We start from the raw sequence: 19651 nt of genomic DNA on the forward strand, positions 1-19651 counted from the left end.
GAGGACATTTTAAAAAGCAATACATTTCAGAAATCCTGGAAAGAATTCTACCAGCTATAACTTATTTAAATATTGCTCATAGAAAGTATTAAAGAACCATGTAAACAGCATATACCTAAAGAGATGAATGCTTAACATGAGTACAGGGTTTTTCATTCACTGATAATCTAAGGGTCAATTTCTAGATGTTTCTTTGTCTTGTATGCTTCATTTGTTTTATCAGCAAGCAAAGGCCTATAAGGGATGGCTTCACTGCCCCTCAGACTCAGATCCACCTTCATCTCGACTAATCTGGAAGTAACGAAGTTCGTAAGTCTCCTCATCAGATGCAACCCCCGAAGCTGATCACCAAGATTATTCTTTTTAAGGTATTTCTTGGTAAGACATTTCAAATACCTTTTAGAGAATCGTTCCTCAGAAACAACCATGATTTTATTCTTGAAGGCTTTAATGTGAACAACATTCCCAAGATTTCCAGTTTTTCCTGGAAAAACTTTAACTTTCTCAAGGTAGAAACTGTTCAAGAATTTCCAGAATCAAAAATTCCATCTTCTCCTGGATGAGTAAGATCCAAACTAAACTTCCAGGTTGACTTCTTAGGCCTCTTGTCTTTCTCTGGCACCATCTTGAAGGCCGGCCGTGCAATCAGAGAGCAGCCCTGAGTCTTTTGACTTCTAGCCTAGTGCTTCTGTGAGCCAGGAGCCTCGTGATGCAAAGTGTTACCACCTAGAAGCTCTGGTGCCCAACTGCCCGGTTTCAGACTGCTCCTACCGTTTCTTATAGTTCATGGTCACTATCTCCCAGGGGATTTTGTGGAGACTGAAAAGCACAAGGTAGTGCCTGCCCTGCCAGCTCACTGAATGTTAGCCATCGTGACCGGTATCACAGAGGGAAGGCACTGTTGCACCCATGTTATTGCTGGGGAAGTTTAGGCTGAGACGTGCCCTGGTACCAGAGCCAGGACTTGAACCAGTGCTTTTCTCAGGAAGGCAGGCAGCCTCTCAGAAAATAGGAAAGTACCAAACAATGTTCAGATTTGACCATTACTGACAGTATATCAGACTCCAGGTTCATTTTGTGCATTTGTGTGTAGCCTACAGGGAGTAGTGGGGGCACAGCCCAGGTTTCCTGAGGATGGATTCAGGAGGGAATCTTCAAAATGAGACCTGAAAGCCCCTTGCTGAGAAGTGAGGTGTCTACCAGGGCACGTAACTCTCCGGCCAGCCAACCTTGCAGTAGCGTTTCGGGAAAGTCGTTTATGTTCATTATAGTTTGGGATTGGGGTGGAAAGCCTGTTTCAGTTCTGGGGTTTCGCTCTCCTATCAGGCCGCTGCAGGCCCGGACGGGCCCCTGCTGGAAGGAAGTCAGCCCTTCTCCCGCCTGTGGTCGGTGCATTGTGCTTGCTGGATTCCAGGCTGTCAGTCTCACGGAGAGCTCTGGGGATGCTTAGCCTGCAGATTGTTTTGTTAGGTTTCTCCTACAACTAATTTGGAAATTACCCAGCTACCCACAGCCTCTCCCAGGTGTTCAGCAAACTACGGGCCTGCTCCCGCAGCTTTCGCCTTGGTGGGACCAACGCTGGCTGAAGCTGGGAGGGTCAGGGTGGGGTGATAGGAGGGTGAAAAGAGGCCCACAGTGGTAGAGCTCGTTTTAAGCAACAGCCAGTCCCCTTCAGCTTTGGCACTAACCATCCTACTTGGTAGGATCTGACGCAAGCAGATCCACACACTTTGCAGACATTATCTTTAAGCCTCACACGCCCTGTGGAGGTAAGTCAGGGGCGTGTGGAGGATCCACCCTACTTAGAGGCCCAAAGAGAGAGGATTTCCCCAGAGCTGCAGTCAAAACCAACACGCAAGTCTCCTGATTCCCATATCCAGGAAGGAAAAATCCTCACGTTTGATTCATTTTGCTGTGAACTTTGTTACACCTGGGTTGAATCCCTCTCAGGCAAAGGTCTGTGACCTTGAGCTTGTCCTCTTTTCTTGGACCTCAGTTTTCTCATCTGAAAAAAAAAATACACCTGAAACCTGCTACTTTCCAGGGCAGTTGTGAAGATCCAAAGGACAGCATATGTGGAAGCGCTTGGTACACCCTGAACACAGCCTCTCTTGGGTAATGTCAGGGTTACCTTAGTCAGCTGTGCCACGGCTGAGCCACTTGAAGCTGGGGAAGAGCAATGGTGTGGTGAGAGCCCTGGACAAGGGCCTAAGATGTTAGCTCACTGTACAACCGTTACCTTCTCTGGTCCTTGGTTTTTCCTTCTATAAAACAAGGGTGGGACTAGATAACCTTTCAGCTGTATTTTTTTTTTAAAATAAGAATGGCAAAGGAAATCTCAAAGGGAAAACCAAGAATCAATTTTTTCCTGCCCCATAAGGGTCACCTTTATTAGTTAGGATGCATTTGGCTGCAAGTAACACAGAGCCCAAAGAAAAGAGGCTTAAACTTAGAGGACATTTGTTATCGCCCACAGGTATAAAGAATGGTTCCAGGGTTGGTTCTTTCAGCAGCTCATTGATATCATCAGGCCCCCAGGTTATTCCCACCTTTTGGCTCTGCCATCCTCAGCAGGTTGGCTTGTTCTCTTAGGCTGGTACCCTCCGAGCCCAACATGTCTGTCACACTTCCAGGAGTCACACTCTAACAACATTAAGAGGAAGAAAATGGCTATTTCTCTCCCACTGTCTCTTTAAGAACAAAGAACTATTTCCCAGAAGCCCTGAGCAGACTTTTCTGGACATCTCATTGGCCTGGAAAGTATCCTGTGCCTGTTTCTCAATAATCACTGGCAAGAGTGATGGAATCATCACCACGTTTACCTTAGACAAGTCCAGATTGAGCTGGTGGATACTCCAAGGGGTAAGACTTCCCCTAAAACACATGACCAACTGCAACCTGAACAAAATCAGGGTCTTGTGAGCAGAGAAGAAGCGGGTGGGGGGAAATGGCTGGGTAGACAGCTAGCAGTCTGGCACAACTTCTTCTTGAATATGCCAGAGAGGGTATTGCTTTACTTCTGTCCAGAGTTGTCCACTATATGGCTGTCCTCAAGATGCTCCATCTGAGCTCTACCATCAAGACCCCTGTGCCCAGTCCCCATGATAAGACATTGTTCTTTCTTTTGAGTACGGGTGCAGGGAAAATGTGGGCACAGCCCACTTCACACAAGGTTAATTATGAAGCTTTGATGAAATTTAGGATAAAAGGAAAGTGTTATATGGGAGGGGGAAATTTTTTTTTTTTTTTTTTTTTTTTTTTTTTTTTTTTTTGCGGTACGCGGGCCTCTCACTGCTGTGGCCTCTCCCGTTGCAGAGCACAGGCTCCGGACGCACAGGCTCAGCAGCCATGGCTCACGGGCCCAGCCACTCCGCGGCATGTGGGATCTTCCCAGACCGGGGCACGAACCCGTGTCCCCTGCATCGGCAGGCGGACTCTCAACCACTGCGCCACCAGGGAAGCCCGGAGGGGGAAATTTTGAAAGTGCTCATATTAAGTATAATTTTCTCATAGTGTAAGAAACCCTTCACGGGGCTGCTCATGAACATGCCATGCTCCTAATCTCACTCCCTTGTCCTGAGGTCTGGACCTCTGCGCGAGAGTGACATGATCTGTTGATGTTTGAGCTGAATCACACATTGGCTGCTGTGGGGAATGACTGAGGAGAGCAGTGGAGGGAGCAGGGAGCCCTGTTAGGAGGCTGATGCTGTGATCCAGGAGAGAGATGATGGGGCCTCCTACTGGGTTGGTGGCCTTAGATGTGCAAGATGGGGTTAGGGGGTTCCTAGAGAGGTAATGGTCAGAGCAAATTCCTGGTGACAGGAACACACAGGGGTGTCTGGGAACAGCAAGTGGGGTGTTGGCTGGAGCCTAGATGTGTAGGAAGGGCAACTATGGGAGATGAGGCTGGGAAGAGGGTTGGCATAAGGATAGTGGAGGGTCCCAAGTGCCAGGTGAGAAGTTTGGGCTTCCTGTTGCAGACAGCAGGGAGCCTGCTTCCATAGGACTGGAGCTCAGCTTCAGGAAGTGAGGCTGGCAGTGGGGGCAGAATGGAGGGAGGAGGCAGGAGCATCCATGGGGAGGGCTCGGCCAGCTGCTGGGGGTTGAGAGCAGAGGCAAGAGTTAGGCTCTATGAGGCTGTGCTTCTCACACGTTATCTCTGGTTGTTGAGTGCCTCCACGCCTGAAAAATCATAGCTGGGGCTCTGCTCTGCCCACACTCCTGGGAGAAGCCGCTCCAGGTTCTCAGATAGTGAGATAAGCTGGTGCTCTGCACCAGGGCTGAGATCCACCCTGATTCCACCTCTCAATCCCTTCCTCACCCTGGGAGGGGCTGACAGTTGATCCCCAGGGCCTCTCTGACTACATGCTTCTGCACCAGGTTAACCCTTCTGGGCTGAGCTGGAAATTTGAGCCTCAGCTCTCAGAAGAGGGGCTGTGAGGCTGGCAGAGGGGCATAGGGAGCTCCATAGGGAGCAGTCATCCTTTCCACCCCAGGAGCTCTGCAAAGGCTGGCTTTGGCCTCAGCCCGGAAAGAAGACGCTGGAAGGAGGGTAGGGACAGGCACCAAACTTGTTAAAGACCTCCTATCCTCACTGCACCCAACCTGTTGACCCTGCTTTTCCTTTAGTTCACTGCTCAGTTTGGGCTGAAAAGCACTAGTCACACTGCTTTCCCTCTGGGTGGTTCTAAGCTATTTATTTAACTGATCCCAGGCTCAGTTTACCCATCCATACAATGGAGGGCCCTCCCGCAGCTGCACTCCTTCCCCCTCCCTCAGCCCCCACCTTCACCACCACCCCTGTTTGATTACTTCCATTTCCACACTGCCTTTTATGAGGGTGATAATCAAATGCAGTCTCCCTTGAGGGAGGCATAAGTTCTAGCCAGGCTTGGACACTATGAGATGTTGGGTAAGTCCTGTGCCCCTTTAGTCTATAGAAGCTCTATACGCACGCATGGTATTCCTATTTATTCCTATTATTGAAAACTCATGTGAGCACTGAGATGAGAGTCCTGGTTCTTCCACTGAGTTGCTGTGTGATCCTGGGAAGAGAGCCCAGTCTGGTACATGCTCCTTATCATCAGGGCCTTTTTTCCCCCCCGGTTGTCCTGTCATGCCATCCCCCACCCGGGAGTCCACACTTCTCAGGAGCAGGGTGAGCACAGAGACCACATTCTCCAGGAAGGTGTGGGCGTTTGGGGTGGGGGAGGATTCATTAGGATGCCCAGGATCGTTCGAGGGGTACTTAAATGCTCTACTGGAGGATCCTTCAGCCCAGATGGACTCAGAGGTGGGGGCCTCTTCCTGCTGAGAAGAGAGCTTTATTTTTCTCCTGAACTCCAACAAGCCCAGACTTGGGTTTGAAGTTGACAGGTTTCATCCGTACTTGGGCAAATGACTGCTGCTTACGGAGGGTACAGAGGCCAGAACCCAAGGTCCCCAGAGTGGCTCAGCAGGGAGTCAGGAGTTTGGGTTCCTGCTCTGGCTCTAACTGACAGTCCAGCTTTCAAGATGGTTTCAGATACACTCTCAGTGAATGTCATTGTCATGGTCACCTATCAGACAGGGAACATGAGGTGAGATGCATTCCAAGGGTTAGGATTCCAAGACTGTAAAGCACACCCAAGGGAGGAGGTGAAGGGCTGCACCCTAGCCATCTCTTCTCTCTGCAGCCATCTCTGGTTGGGGTTCTTGCTGAGAAACAGGAGCCTTCTGGAAGTTATTCTGGGGTCTCTGATTTCAACAACATAACACATCCCCCACCCCCACCCCGCTTCTCTAAAGCTCTGCCTCTCTGCCCAGGGTATATGAATCGCTTGAGGTCTTGTTGAATTGCAGGTTCTGGTTCAGTAGATCTGGGTAGAGCCTGAGAGTCTGCATATCTAGCAAGCTCTCAGGGGATGCCCATGCAGCTAGTCTGTGGCCCACACTTAGAGCTTCAAGGCCTCAGGGCCTTAATGTCTTGTGCAAAACAGCAGGGAGGGCAAGCCTCCTGCTCTCAGCTTCTCTACTGGCACTTGGAGAAGTGCATCCTGGATTTAAATGACCAAAAAAATGGGAGTTTGTGAGGGTGAAAGGGGACCTGCCACCCAGCTTTGTAGATGGTGAAACTGAGGCCTACGCAGTGCCGGAAGAAGCTTGTTCAAGACCTCACAGCATTTTAGTGACAGAGTTGAGACTCAGGCCTCTTGCAAAGGAAAAACAAAAACGAAAACTAGAAAAGATACTCACTGAGGTGTTTGCTGTGCTTTCTCTGGGCGAACTATGGGTTCCTTTGATTCTTCTTTCTAAGTTGTATTTTTTGTTTGTTTTTACAATGAACGTGTACCAATTTTGTAATAAGAAAAAAATTAATTTTGAAAAAATTCTCACAGAGTTCTTAGTAAATGAGATTATGTTTATGAACGTGCTGGACGAACTGTAACTACGTACGGCAGCTTCAAGTCAAGGGTGTGAAATTCAGCCCAAACCCTCCTGAATTCCTTTCAGCGAGGTTACCCTCACTCTGGCGCACGAATCACCGCGATGAGGAGGAAGGCCAATGCCGTCACCAACCGCCGCAAGCCGATTCCTACTCCCACTTGGCCTCAGCTGTGGGAACTCTTCCCCCAAAGCTCTGGCCGCAGGAATCTTTCCCCTTAAACTGGGGAAGAAATTTCCCTAATCCGTTTTCGTAGTAAACGACCTCGGGCCAAGTCTGCTTTTGTTGCTGGTTTCCTAAGCTTAATTGCGAGCAAAGTTAATTTGAAAGAAAATGTTACAGCTCTGGGGCGAATTCTAACGAGCCTTGGGCAATTAGGGAGGAACGCATCTAATTACTCACAGACCTGGGGCGGGGGGGGCGGGCGCCTACACACGACGCGGGGGGGCGGTGCAGGGCTCAGAGAGGGGCAAACGATTTCTCTGGATTCAAGATAGGAAGAAAAAAAAGAGAAACGCACCTCCGGTCTCTGAGCCCCTAGACGGGGAGCCGGGGAGGTTCTATTTCACAGTTTGGGGATTCGGAGTGTTGGACTGTCCCAAGACGCAGCAGTGAATGTTCTCAGAGAAGGGCTGACGCTCTCCAACACCTCGAGGGTCTCGCCGTCTCTCCTGGCTCCTGCTGTATACCCAGTTCCCTCCTCGCAGCGTCCTCTTTCTCAGGGCGCAGACCCTGGTCGATCTCACCTGTCGTCCCAGTTGACAAGGAGAGTTGGGGGCGAAGACGCGTGCGCTTTCCCTCCCTGTCTTTCTTGTTTCCCCGGCTTTACCGCGACGCTCCAGGAGACTTCCGGATAAGGCGGCGCTTAAATGTTAAAACCTTCTTCCCTCCTGTGCGCTTTACAGTTTACAAAGCGTTTCTATCCCTCTTAACTCGTTTAACTTCAGGTGGACTCTGAGGGAGGGGTCACAAATTCCCATTCACAAATGTGGACACCAGGGAAAGGACTGGATTAACGTTAATGGCGCTGTCAAAGCATTGGACTTGGTAATTAAAACACGGAGAAAGGCTCAACCGCTGCATTAACTGGGCGCATAGACTGCCCTTTTCCAGCCCCAATCCCCCTGCCGGGCTTTAGGAAGACAAGGACAAAACCCCTGGGTGGAGGGCTTTCAATTTCTGGCCAGTGCCAACGAGGCAAGGCATCTTGATTTCTGCCTGGGAGAGCCATACTGTCTAGCTGCACACGGAGAACCTTTGAATTTCAACCTGCAAGGATCCATACAGAGACAAGGGAGGCCTAACACCTAGATTTTTCCAAGGTCACAGGGCTGGGTCTGAAATCTGGACCCACTGGCAATAGGGTCAGTGCTGCAGCTGCCCCCTCCTCCAGGTGGTCATTTACCACCATCAAAGTCAGGAAGGACCAACATCTAGACCTGTACCGTCTAATACAGGAGCCATCAGCCACACACTGCTACCGTGCACTTGGCTGTGGCTAGTCCAAACAGATGACCTGTAAGTGTAAAATACACTCTAGATTTTAAAGACTTGGTATGAAAAAAGTAAAATATCTCAACAATTTTTATATCGATTATATGTTGCAATGATAGTTTGGACATTAAATTGGGTTAAATACAATATATTATTAGTTAATCTCACCTGTTTTTTTTAATTAATGCAGCTACCAGAAAAATTTTAATTACACAGGCAGCTTACATTATATTTCTATTGGGCAACACTTATTTAGACAAATACCCGTCTGGACTGAATCACATTCACATGTCTTTGTGAACAGGATAGTGCAATCCCCAGAATTAAAAATAAAAATTACCAGTGGTTTTCAGTCTTCTTTCTCACCCCCTCCACTCTTCCCTAGCAAATTAACTCTGCAGAAAGAGGCTGCATTTCTCTTGTCAGAACTCACTTGCTCAAAGATCTTTATTAACACAGTTCACCTGAACACTCAGGTTTATCTGAAAGCTGCACACCGAGCCTCTGAAATATTTAATGCTAGAAACTTTTGCTACAGAATCGAAACTTACAAGATTTCTCAAGAGAAAGGTGGGGAAATGGTTGGATTTTTTTTTTTCTTTCTGATTTTGGTCAGCTTGTTGCTTGAAACAAATAAAGGATACAAAGCAAAGTTAAACACCAGTTTCTTTCTAAAGCTTACTTAACTGATGGCCCCAATTAATTTTTCTCTTTACTTTTTGCATGAGGAGGCTGCCAAGGTTCGGCAGAGGGTACCAGGGATGGAAGAGCCAGCCAAACAAAATGAAAACTGTCATCAACAGGCTCCCTCGAGTCCTGTCATCCCTTTGAATTTTAGTTCGCCCATTGGGTCCCAGGCTGCTTGATGAAAAGAAAGCGTGGGCAATGGACAAATGTATTTCTACCTGCCTCAATGGAAAACCGCACTTAGGACCCAGCAGTAATAGCTGCCAAGTGATCAGCACATCATGCTCAAAAGATTCAAGAAATTATGATATAAGCGGTGCCTGGAGCTAATCCAGAGATGCTTGCCATGAGCTCTGTTTCCATTCCTTGGAATAGCGTTAGGCCCTGGGTGGCCCACCCATGCTGCCAGATATGCAACAACCATGATGGGCCCTTAAAGATCATATGGGGGACGGTTGAATTCTGCAGCCCTCTTGTATTATAGATGGGAAAACTGGGGGTGTGAGTGATGGAACTGGGTTACACTGTGGCGCTGGGGCACCGTCCAGACTCAGAGCCAGGTCTGCAGTTCTCAGAGGCAGGGTAAAGCAGCCCCTGGTCAAGCGAAGCAGAGATCTTTCCCATTAAAAAAATGGTTACCTCTTTTGCAAATTTGTCCTCCTCACCTTAACTAGGAAGACACTATCGGAGCCTTTTATTGTAATAACGTAGTCAAAGGCACAAGAGATGGAACTGTGTAAAAAGACCCGGGTTTTGGTAAGTACGGGGAAGAGTGAAGTCATGTGATTCTCCACAATTCCCTTAGACTCTGGTGTAGACACTATGTTGTGCCTCCTTTAGAGCCAAGGACCCTCCCCGGTAGAATGTCAGAAAGGCACGACCTTTAGAGCTTCGCCTCAGTGAGGGTCCATTGTCTCAGTCCGTGGGCCGAGGATGCCTCTCCCCACTTCCTCCCATTTTCAAAGCGAACCGGTGTGTACACGGTGCACCGGGAGTATGCGCCTGAACCTCCGGCTCGGTCCCTCCCATGTGGCTTTCACCTCGATCCTCTCTCCAGTCCTGTCCTCAGGTTTCGTGAATACTTAGTTCGTAAAGACAGTCGAGGTATCTATGAATTTTCGCCTGTATGCTCGGCTCACATGGCGGACACAAACCGATCCGCTCCGCCTGGATAGGCAGCCGCATGGCGAGCGTGGTAGGCGCCTCCATTGCCCCCTCCGAGCTGCCCACCAGGATTGTAGCAGGGCCCCAGTGCTCCGAACTGACCGGGCGATGTGCGCCCATAGAAGTCCACTGCAGTCTCGACGCCGCCACTGCTGCCACCCGCGGGGGGCGAAGCGGGCCCGGCCAACCGGCCAGCCGCTGCGAAGACGGCGCTACCGGCCCCTTGCGAGTACGCGCCGTCTGCGCCCGCATAGGCGGCCGCATAGGCGGAAGTGTTGGCAGGTCGGGCGACGGCGCAGCCGGAGGGCTGGTAAGCGGTGGTAGTGGCAGAGGCGCCGGCCGAGGCAAAGGCGCAGGAACCGGAGGGCCCTGACGGCGCGGGGCCCAGTTCTGGGCTGAGCGGCCGCTCAGGCACCAGGCCGAAGACGCGGCACGGGCCTGGGGACGCAGCCGGGTAGTAGACCGGGGGCGGCGCGGCGAGCGACGGCGGGGCATAGCCTGCATAGACAGCGCCCGGGTAAGGCGGGCGCGCATTGGGCACCCTGCCCGGGAAGATGGCGGCAGCGGCGGCGGCGGCGGCGGCGGCAGCAGCAGCAGCGGCGGCCGCGTCGTGCATGTAAGCCGGGTAAGTGGAGAGGTCAGAGCGCTTGAAGCGCTTGCGGCGGCGCAGGAAGCTGCCGCTCTCGAACATGTCCTCGGCGTTGGGGTCGAGTGCCCAGTAGTTGCCCTTGCCCGGGCGGCCGGCCTCGCGCGGGATCTTGAGGAAGCAGTCGTTGAGCGTGAGGTTGTGGCGGATGCTGTTCTGCCACTTTTTGGGGTTGTCGCGGTAGAAGGGGAAACGCTCGGTGATGAACTTGTAGATGCCGCCCAGCGTGAGGCGGCGCTCCGGTGCGTGCGCGATGGCCATGGCAATGAGCGCAATATAGCTGTAGGGCGGCTTCCCACGCTGCAGGGGGCGCTTCCGCCGCCGCCCGCCAGCGCCGCGACCCGCGGCCTCTGCTGGGACCCCGGCCCCCGCCTCACCGCGCTCCTCCTTCACGGCCGCCAGCGCCTCCGGCTGCGGCGGTGGCGGCGGTGGCGGCCCGCTCTCCGCCGTCATGGCGCAGCCGTCCCGCGTCCCTGGGGCGTCCCCGCTGCCCGCTGCTGTCGAGGGGCTGGGAGCTGCGGGGCCCGGGATGCAGGGTAACGGGAACCGACGCTGGGGCCCTCTTTAGAAAGCTCAGGGTGTCCTCGCAGCTGGCACCGGGAGCACAGCTTTCGTGGCAGGAGCGCGCAGGAGCTTTGGCGCCCGTAGTTTCCGGGCTGGCTCAGTGCGGACAGAGGCTCAAGAGTGTCCCGCCCACCGACGGCTCTGCTCGTGTTCTGGAGCTCGAAGCCAGGCGCCAGCAGCGACGCTGGGACCCGGACGAGGCTCCTGTCGCGGGCTGAGGGGTCCTTTGCGCGCTGGTGCCAGGAGGTCACGGGGTCTGGAATTGGTCCTGGGCTGGGGCGCCTGCATCAGTTCTGGGCTTCCTGCTGATCTGAGGATAACCGTCGAGGTCCTGAGCGCAGAGGAGGCTGCGGGCACCAAGGTCTGAAACGAGAGCAGTTAGTGCAGGCGTGGGGACACTCTGGTGGGGGCCGCCTAGGCGGCGCCCCTGTGGCCGGGGCCGCCGAAGGCGCGGAGGGCAAGGAGGCGAGGCAAGGCGACGGCGGCGAGGTTGCAGCGCGGGCCAGGCGGGGTGGCCGGCGACTGTTCCTCTCCGCAGGGTTGGCCTCAAGCCGCCAAGACCGCTGGCGAGGCGCTTCCCTGCACACACCCGGACCGGCTCCTCCCTCCGCGGGTTTCTCCTCCTTAAAGGCGCCAGGAAGCTTGGGGCGGTGCCCGTTCCCCGCCCGCCCCCCGACTGCCCGCCCCCTGGGCCTCGGCGCGCCTCCCCAGGTAGGAGATGCTGTGGCGGCGCGGCGGGTACACCACACGGTCTGAGCATGGAGGTCCCTCGGAGGTCTCCTGGGCCGGTCCTCTCTGCGCGCCGACGGGGAGACTGAGGTCGGGAGAGGCCAGGAACTGTCTCTGGAGACCTCGGCGCCCGAACTCAGCGCTTCGGGACTTTACCAGCCTCTATAGAAGGCTGGGACCCGCAGGTGAAAGGAAGGGCTCGCCTCACCTTTTTTGGCTGGAGAGGGTGAGAATTGGCTGAGGGGCGCTTGGTTCTTGAGGGTGGGGGACGAGGAAGGGAGAAGACGCTCCAGGTGACTGGCTTCCAAGGTCTTTCAAGGATGATTTATTTTCAAACCCCAACTCAAGGCTGCCCTGGCCATTCCCCATCCAGTCCCTCATCCTTCAGGCAGGATTCCTAGGTCCGATAGAGGAGGTGACTTGCCACGGTTCCACCGCGACTTCGCAGTTTAGCCGAACCTCACACCTGCCTGCGTCTCTGGTGGGAGTGCGTTTCTTCGACATGTACCAGAGGTAGCCACTTTCCCTCGGTGGGTTCCGGGTTCCTCCACTGTACCGAGGTTTTGTATCTCAATTGCTGATATTTAGGGAAAGGCCGCAACACGTGTCCCCCCCGCCCTCCAATCTTTTATCTTTGGGTGGCTCGGGACCCCTCTGTATATGATGTGGAGTGACTCACAGCTTAAAGAGGATGGAGGCTAGGCTTCTGCCTCTCGCGGCAACCTTCTCCTCCAGTTCGCCCAGCCAGGAAGGCTCCAAGTGGCTCCCAAGACCTCCGGGGGCAGCCGAGCAGCCCCTTCCCGCAGCGGGACGGAGGGCTTCGAGAGGTGGGGGCCGGGGTTGGCGGCGCTCTGGGAAGGCGAGTCTCCCGGGGAAGGGGCGGGCAGACGGGACCCGTCCGCTTCGCGGGTGTCCAGTTTCGGAGTTCGTTTCCCGCCAGCTCCCTAAGCCCTGATTCGGCCTCGCTCAAGACCGCCTGCGGCGGCGGCCCCGCAGGTCTGGGTTCGCAGGGACAACCTGGGCCTGTCCCTTCCCGGTCACAAGCCCTCAATTTTCTCCTCTGAGAACTGGGGCGGGAAAGCATGTGCGGATCTCAGGGGTGGGGCGTTCTACCCTTAGGATTTCAGGCTCCGGCCGAGACGCAGCTTTCCGCGGGGCTGCGGGTGGAGGGCTGGGCGGAGAGAGCCGCGAGAGTGCGGGCGGCGGCCTTCAGGGGCTTTAGTCGCGTTCTTCGTGGAGATGAGCTCCGGGCAGGTTCAGCCCCACCAAGCATTGGGCAACTGCCTTCGGAAGAAAGAGGCAAAGAGTTCAGATCCTCGCTCCGGCAACCCGGGTGTGGAAGCAAATTGAACGGTTTGCATAAAGACCTTCCTCTGCGGATTCATGCTCGAAAGACGCGAGAGGCTTTTCACTCGCTCAGAAACCTCCCGACTTCCTTCTTCCAAAGTAACGAAGCTACGAAAATACAGGTTGCATCCTGTTACGTTTTTTCAAAGGGAAAAAAAATGTTTAACATTTTAACCAGATACATTATAGCAATCTTTTTTTTTTTTTTTTTTTAACTTTTTTTTTTTTTTTTTAACATCTTTATTGGGGTATAATTGCTTTACAATGGTGTGTTAGTTTCTGATTTACAACAAAGTGAATCAGCTATACATATACATATGTTCCCATATGTCTTCCCTCTTATAGCAATCTTTTAATACTGGAGTTTGTGGTTCTCTGTATTTCCAAGATTCAGATCTCCAAACGTTAAATTTTGGACCACTATCCTAACGTGAATCCATAAATCAAATAATGTGATTCTGTAGTTCTAAGATTCCATGACCAGAAGCCTAAGTTATTTGACTGTGCTTATATTCCTATGACTTTAAGCTTCTGGTCAGAGTGTAAAAGAGTATTCCCCATATCTTAAGATGCTGGGAGTAAGATTTTGTGCCTGAAAATATGATGTCACTACTGGGAGTTGTAGCTTCTCTAGGTTTTAGATATTATTGCAGCTCTAAGGTACATATAACTTAATTTGAGTTCCTGTCTAGGAATGTCTGATTGGAAGATTTGGGTCCTATAAATCCACATCTCTCTTCTTATTTAATTCTAAAATATTAGTTCTAGATCCACTATTTTATAACTCAAATAATCTAATAATTCTAATAATATTTGTGACCGTATGCTTTAATGACTTTATGATAGAGACTTTTAAGCTCAAATTACTATGGTTAGAAACCTCCATGTCTCACGATATTTTGATCCTCATTGTTCTGTGACTGTGGACCCATTCTAGAAAACTGATTCCTTTTTCTCAAACTTTGCGGCTACTGAGCTACACCTGTGTAACAGACCAAGCCTTAGCATCCTGAGATTAGATTTATTAAGATTATGACTCTAAGATTTTCATGAACAAAGGATCCTAAAACTTTTATTCCATAGATGTTTTATTCTAATAACACATTTCAAAATTCTGTACTTTGAAGATTCTATGACTCCATGATGTAAAATTTGCATTAAACGATTTGAGTGAACTGGGACAATTCACCCGTTTGGATCAAAACTATCCATAAAGATCCCCTCGGTGCCAGGCCATTTCCTCCATTTCCTCTCACCCAGTCTTCCCCTCTTCTCTGGTGCAGTGCTCCTTAACGTGTTTAGGGGTAACAGACCCCACTGAGAACCATTTGAAAGCTGTGGAGTGGGTCCCAGTCCCTTGGAAATCATTCTTCTAGTCCAGCAGGGGTGGGTTGGTGTTGATGTAGGCGGGTGCTGGGTGATTTCCATCCTCTTTGTAGCCACCTTCAGCCCTGCATGTATCCCCAGCACCTTTTAGAAAAACCTGTCCCCTCACAGGCTATTTTATGTTAAATTTTGGGGGCAGGGGAGGAGTGCTGGTGATCTGTAGAAGATACTGGTAGCTCTTCCCCTAACTGCTTGACTGAGTTTTGAAGTGCCCTCAGAGGATTTCATAAATATAAAGGAGGGGATCCAAGGAGTCATGGAAAATTCCTCCGTATCTCTTGACCCAGATGCCCCTTCATGCAGATGCAGAGGTAGCCTGCTCTTCTTCTTAAGGAAATCTTGGAAATTCAAGCTGGAAGGAAACTAGGCCCAGATTGCCGAAGGGGCTTGCTTGAAGTCTTGCAGAGGAGGTTCTACACTGAAAGGGAAACTCAGGAAATTCAGGCTTCTTACCTCCTGGCCCTGAAGCCTCTCTGTCTTTTTTTTTTTTTTTAACATATTTATTGGAGTATAATTACTTTACAATGGTGTGTTAGTTTCTGCTTTACAACAAAGTGAATCAGTTATACATATACATATGTTCCCATATCTCTTCCCTCTTGCATCTCCCTCCCTCCCACCCTCCCTATCCCACCCCTCTAGGTGGTCACAAACCACCTAGCTGATCTCCCTGTGCCATGTGGCTGCTTCCTACTAGCTATCCACCCTACGCTTGGTAGTGTATGTATGTCCATGCCACTCTCTCACTTTATCACAGCTTATCCTTCCCCCTCCCCATATCCTCAAGTCCATGCTCTAGTAGGTCTGTGTCTTTATTCCCGTCCTACCCCTAGGCTCTTCATGACATTTGTTTTTTAGATTCCATATATATGTGTTAGCATACGCTATTTGTTTTTCTCCTTCTGACTTACTTCACTCTGTATGACAGACTCTAGGTCCATCCACCTCATTACAAATAACTCAATTTTGTTTCTTTTTATGGCTGAGTAATATTCCATTGTATATATGTGCCACATCTTCTTTATCCATTCATCTGTTGATGGACACTTAGGTTGCTTCCATGTCCTGGCTATTGTAAACAGAGCTGCAATGAACATTTTGGTACATGGCTCTTTTTGAATTATGGTTTTCTCAGGGTATACGCCCACTAGTGGGATTGCTGGGTCGTATGGTAGTTCTATTTGTAGTTTTTTAAGGAACCTCCATACTGTTCTCCATAGTGGCTGTATCAATTTACATTCCCACCAACAGTACAAGAGTGTTCCCTTTTCTCCACACCCTCTCCAGCATTTATTGTTTCTAGATTTTTTGATGATGGCCATTCTGACTGGTGTGAGATGATATCTCATTGTAGTTTTGATTTGCATTTCTCTAATGATTAATGATGTTGAGCATTCTTTCATGTGTTTGTTGGCAATCTGTATATCTTCTTTGGAGAAGCGTCTATTTAGGTCTTCTGCCCATTTTTTGATTGGATTGTTTGTTTTTTTTTGTTATTGAGCTGTATGAGCTGCTTGTAAATTTTGGAGATTAATCATTATCTTTGATAAAGGAGGCAAGAATATACAGTGGAGAAATGACAGCCTCTTCAATAAGTGGTGCTGGGAAGACTGGACAGCTACCTGTAAAAGAATGAAATTAGAACACTCCCTAACCCCATACACAAAAATAAATACAAAATGGATTAAAGACCTAAATGTAAGGCCAGACACTGTAAAACTCTTAGTGGAAAACATAGGCAGAACACTCTGACATAAATCACAGCAAGATCCTTTTTGACCCACCTTCTAGAGAAATGGAAATAAAAACAAAAATAAACAAATGGGACCTAATGAAACTTAAAAGCTTTTGCACAGCAAAGGAAACCATAAACAAGACGAAAAGACAACCCTCAGAATGGGAGAAAATATTTGCAAATGAAGCAACTGACAAAGGATTAATCGCCTCTCTGTCTTTTCCTGAGTTCTCAGAGCCTCACTTGTGCTTAAAGTCCTCCTTACAGTGAGATAATGGAAACTCCAGGCCCAGATGCTTGCGAATCAGGTCTAAGAATCTCGGCACAGCCAGAACACAGTGACCTCTGTTTAGATTACTCTGGGGCAGTCAGTCAGGGTCAGTGGGCTGTATGGCCTCAGAGTGCCAAAAAGGAGGTCGGTCCTGTGTCACACACAGCCCAGCCACTAGTCACAGCAGTGGTATGGAGTGAGAGCTCAGATTACAGCTAGCTCATTTACTGGCCCAACGACTTTGAGCTATCTGCTGCCCTTCTTAGGCCTCAGTTTCCCCATCTGTGAAGTGGGGGTCTCCCTACCTGTCGCCCCCCGCTTCCAGGGAGTCAAGAGGATGGAGTGGGGTGCATCACCAACCCGTCATTATCTTCTTGTCTTTTAAATTGTTTTCAGGGTGAAACTTGGTTGTGAAAAAAAGACAAGCTGCTGGGGAAAATTCAAGTCCTTCCCACTCAGGTGCGGAAATGAGATGCCCCCGCTCAAAGAAGTAGTGGTTGATTAAAGTAAAATGCTTTCTGCCCACCTAGAAGGGAGAATGTGTGTGGGGAGGGTATTCCAGTCTTCGAGTCTGCGTGGATGTGGCTTTTTTCTGCCCCCAGCGACGCGCAGGGACCCCGGAGCTTGGTCAGGGCAACACAGCTTCTAGTGCTTTCTCGCCATTGGTTCACTTAAATACTGTGAACAGAGAATTATCATCACCCCAGGACCAGGCAGAGAAACTAGGGCCCAGAGAGGGGATCCTTCTGCTTCCCGTCACCCCGCTTAGCTTGCACCCTGCCACCAGACTCCCGGCTCACCTCAAGGAAACTCCCAATCCCTGCCTCAGAGCCCTGTCCAACACTGTTATCTCGGCCCGGAATGGGTAGCTCAGGAAACTGCTGGGACATCCAGGAGCTCCGCGGCTGCGGCGAAAAGGGCAAGCCGACTCGGAGAGGATGCGGACTTGTCCCACCTTGCACAGCGAGCCCGGGTCCGAGCGGGCCCTGAGCCCGGGCCTTACCCCCGCCCCCAGGTTAGCTTCTCGGAGCTTTCTCGGGTGCTCAGTGAGCGTTCCTGAGCCAAGGACTGAGGAACACAAGGTAAGATCCTAGTCCGTTCACACCGAGCGGGAGAGAGCCGGGCTGTGGCAGTGGACTCTCCTGGGAAAGCCGGGGTCCCTAGCGGAGTTCGTGAGAGCAGGACCCCGGGAATTCTCAGAGAGGCCAGCAAGTCGGTTAGATTTTAGGACCTGGGGGACAGAAGCGGTCCTCTAGAACCCTTGGGCATCCTGGTTTCTTGGGTATTCCGAGCTCTATGCGCAGCCTTAGGACTATGAGAAGCAGGGAAGATTGTGAACGTTCATTTCGGGCTGCAGAGTTCATGGTCGGCAAGACAATCTCAGAAGGGCCTCTGATTACTCCCTTTTCCCTCTCAAAGGGGAAACGCACTAGACTGGATTCTAGTACCGCGTGAGGTACAGGAAGAGACAGTGACTCGTATCCCCTCCCCAGGCCAGGCTCCGCCCAGAGCCCCAGGCCTCTGATTCCAGTCCTTGACCCCTCCTCCTGCCCAGCACCATCAGGGCACCTCGCCCCAAGCTCAGCCCAGGCTCCCGGGGTTGGGGTGGGGGTGCAGACAGGGGTGGTTAGAGCTTGGTACAGTGCCTCAGGCAGGTACCCAGCCCAGCTGGCTGATTGCTCAGTGCCCACAGTGCCAGGTGGACAATAGCATGGGAGCCCGAAGACACTTGTCCTTGGACACACACGTGCGTGGGCGGCCCAGCTCTCCTCTGGTCTCTTTCCTTCGGGCTTTTTTGGCTCTCTTTCTCTGTTTTAGCCTGAGAGTGTGTATCTTTCTTAATCTCACCGTCTGCCCTTTTGCCTCCTTGGCCTGCATGTATCCTCCCTTTCTGGGCATGTATCCCCAGAGTCACTCGAAAAGAGAGCCTGCACACTTCAGCCAGGGTTGGGCTGCCCATATCAGCCTCTTCTCTCCTGGAGGAAGGTGCAGACAGTGGCAGGGCTGGGACAGACGCAGCTTCACCCAGGAGGACCCTGGAGCGTGGGGGTCCTGATCCTCAGCCTTTCTGCCCAAGCACCTCTGAAGCGCTCAGCTCCCTCAGCTCTGCTGAGCCTGGCTGGGGAAGAGGGGAGCACAAGGTTACACACGCCAGCCTTCTGGACAAGTCTAAGGCTCCAGATAGTCCTCTCCAGCAGGGCACTCCCGCTGTCTGTCTCTGCACAAACTGGGCCACTTGGCTGCTCAAAGGCTCTCAATGCCTCTGCTTCCTCCAGGGCAAGATCAAGTACACTTTGCCTGGCCTGGCAGTTCGGGGCCCTTCGGACACAGTGCAGCCCCCTCCCACCCCTACTCTCTTCCTTGGTCTTCCCTGCCCCCAGCTTCAGAGGACTGCCCGCCCCCCACCAAGTCTTCTCCTTCTCTCACATAAGTTCTTGCCCTCAGCCTGGAAAAGCTGGCCCACCTCAGCTCAAATGTCTCCTCTTCTGGGAAGTCCTCCTTGATCTGCCTGAGTAAGTCAAACACACCCTCTCTGGGCCTGCCCCAGCATGTTTGGATTTTGGCACTTGTCACACATTTTTGTGGTGTAGTAATTTGGTTATGTGACTGTCTCTGTTCTTCTCTGGGAGGTCCTTGGTGGCAGGAAGTATGGCTTCCTGCAACTGGACACACAGGTCCCCAGCACTCAAGGAACAATGTGGCTCTGCTATGAGAGCCAGTTACTTAGAGGCAGTCCTGGGTCAGTTCCTGTCTCTACCTCTTCCCAGCTGTGTTACCTTTGGCCACTTATTCACTTCGAACCTCAGTTTTTCGATCTATCAAATGGGGATAATATTAATGACATAAGAGAGTTGTGATGGTTGCTTTTGTTAACTGCAAACACATGCAAAACTCTTCTATGTGTAGACACTGTTTTAAGCACTTTATGAACATTAAATGTACTAACATATCAGGAGACCTGGGGGCAAGTCTTAGGCCTGTCACTAACTGGATGTTGGGGGTACATCCAGGAGAACAGGCAGAGTGCTGGATCTGGAAGGCATAATGACTTGATATGCCATCTAGGCAGGTGGGCAGCTGCAAAAGAGCCCAGAAGCAGGGATCTCACAGATGATAGGGCTTAAGGGAAGCTTCAGACTCAGAACAGCATCTTCTTCCCTAGGTTCAGGTATGGAGGCCTCCGGGATGATCCTGGGGCCATCT

General features: G+C 51.3%; 1 protein-coding gene and 1 pseudogene across 1 annotated transcript; both read right to left on the bottom strand.

Moving 5' to 3' along the window:
• Positions 1–249: 249 nt before the first annotated feature.
• Positions 250–701, bottom strand: LOC116754980 (annotated as a pseudogene).
• A 9039-nt stretch (positions 702–9740) lies between these two features.
• FOXE1 (forkhead box E1) lies at positions 9741–10868 on the bottom strand. Its single transcript, XM_032633928.1, has one exon. The coding sequence runs from the start codon at positions 10866–10868 to the stop codon at positions 9741–9743; it is 1128 nt and encodes a 375-aa protein (XP_032489819.1).
• Positions 10869–19651: the final 8783 nt, after the last annotated feature.

The sequence above is a fragment of the Phocoena sinus genome, chromosome 6 (genome assembly GCF_008692025.1).
Source record: "Phocoena sinus isolate mPhoSin1 chromosome 6, mPhoSin1.pri, whole genome shotgun sequence".
Lineage (NCBI taxonomy): Eukaryota > Metazoa > Chordata > Mammalia > Artiodactyla > Phocoenidae > Phocoena > Phocoena sinus.

What these genes read in the sequence shown, in the direction of transcription:
- FOXE1 (XM_032633928.1), bottom strand. Translation starts at nt 10,868, where the DNA reads ATGACGGCGGAGAGCGGGCCGCCACCGCCGCCACCGCCGCAGCCGGAG.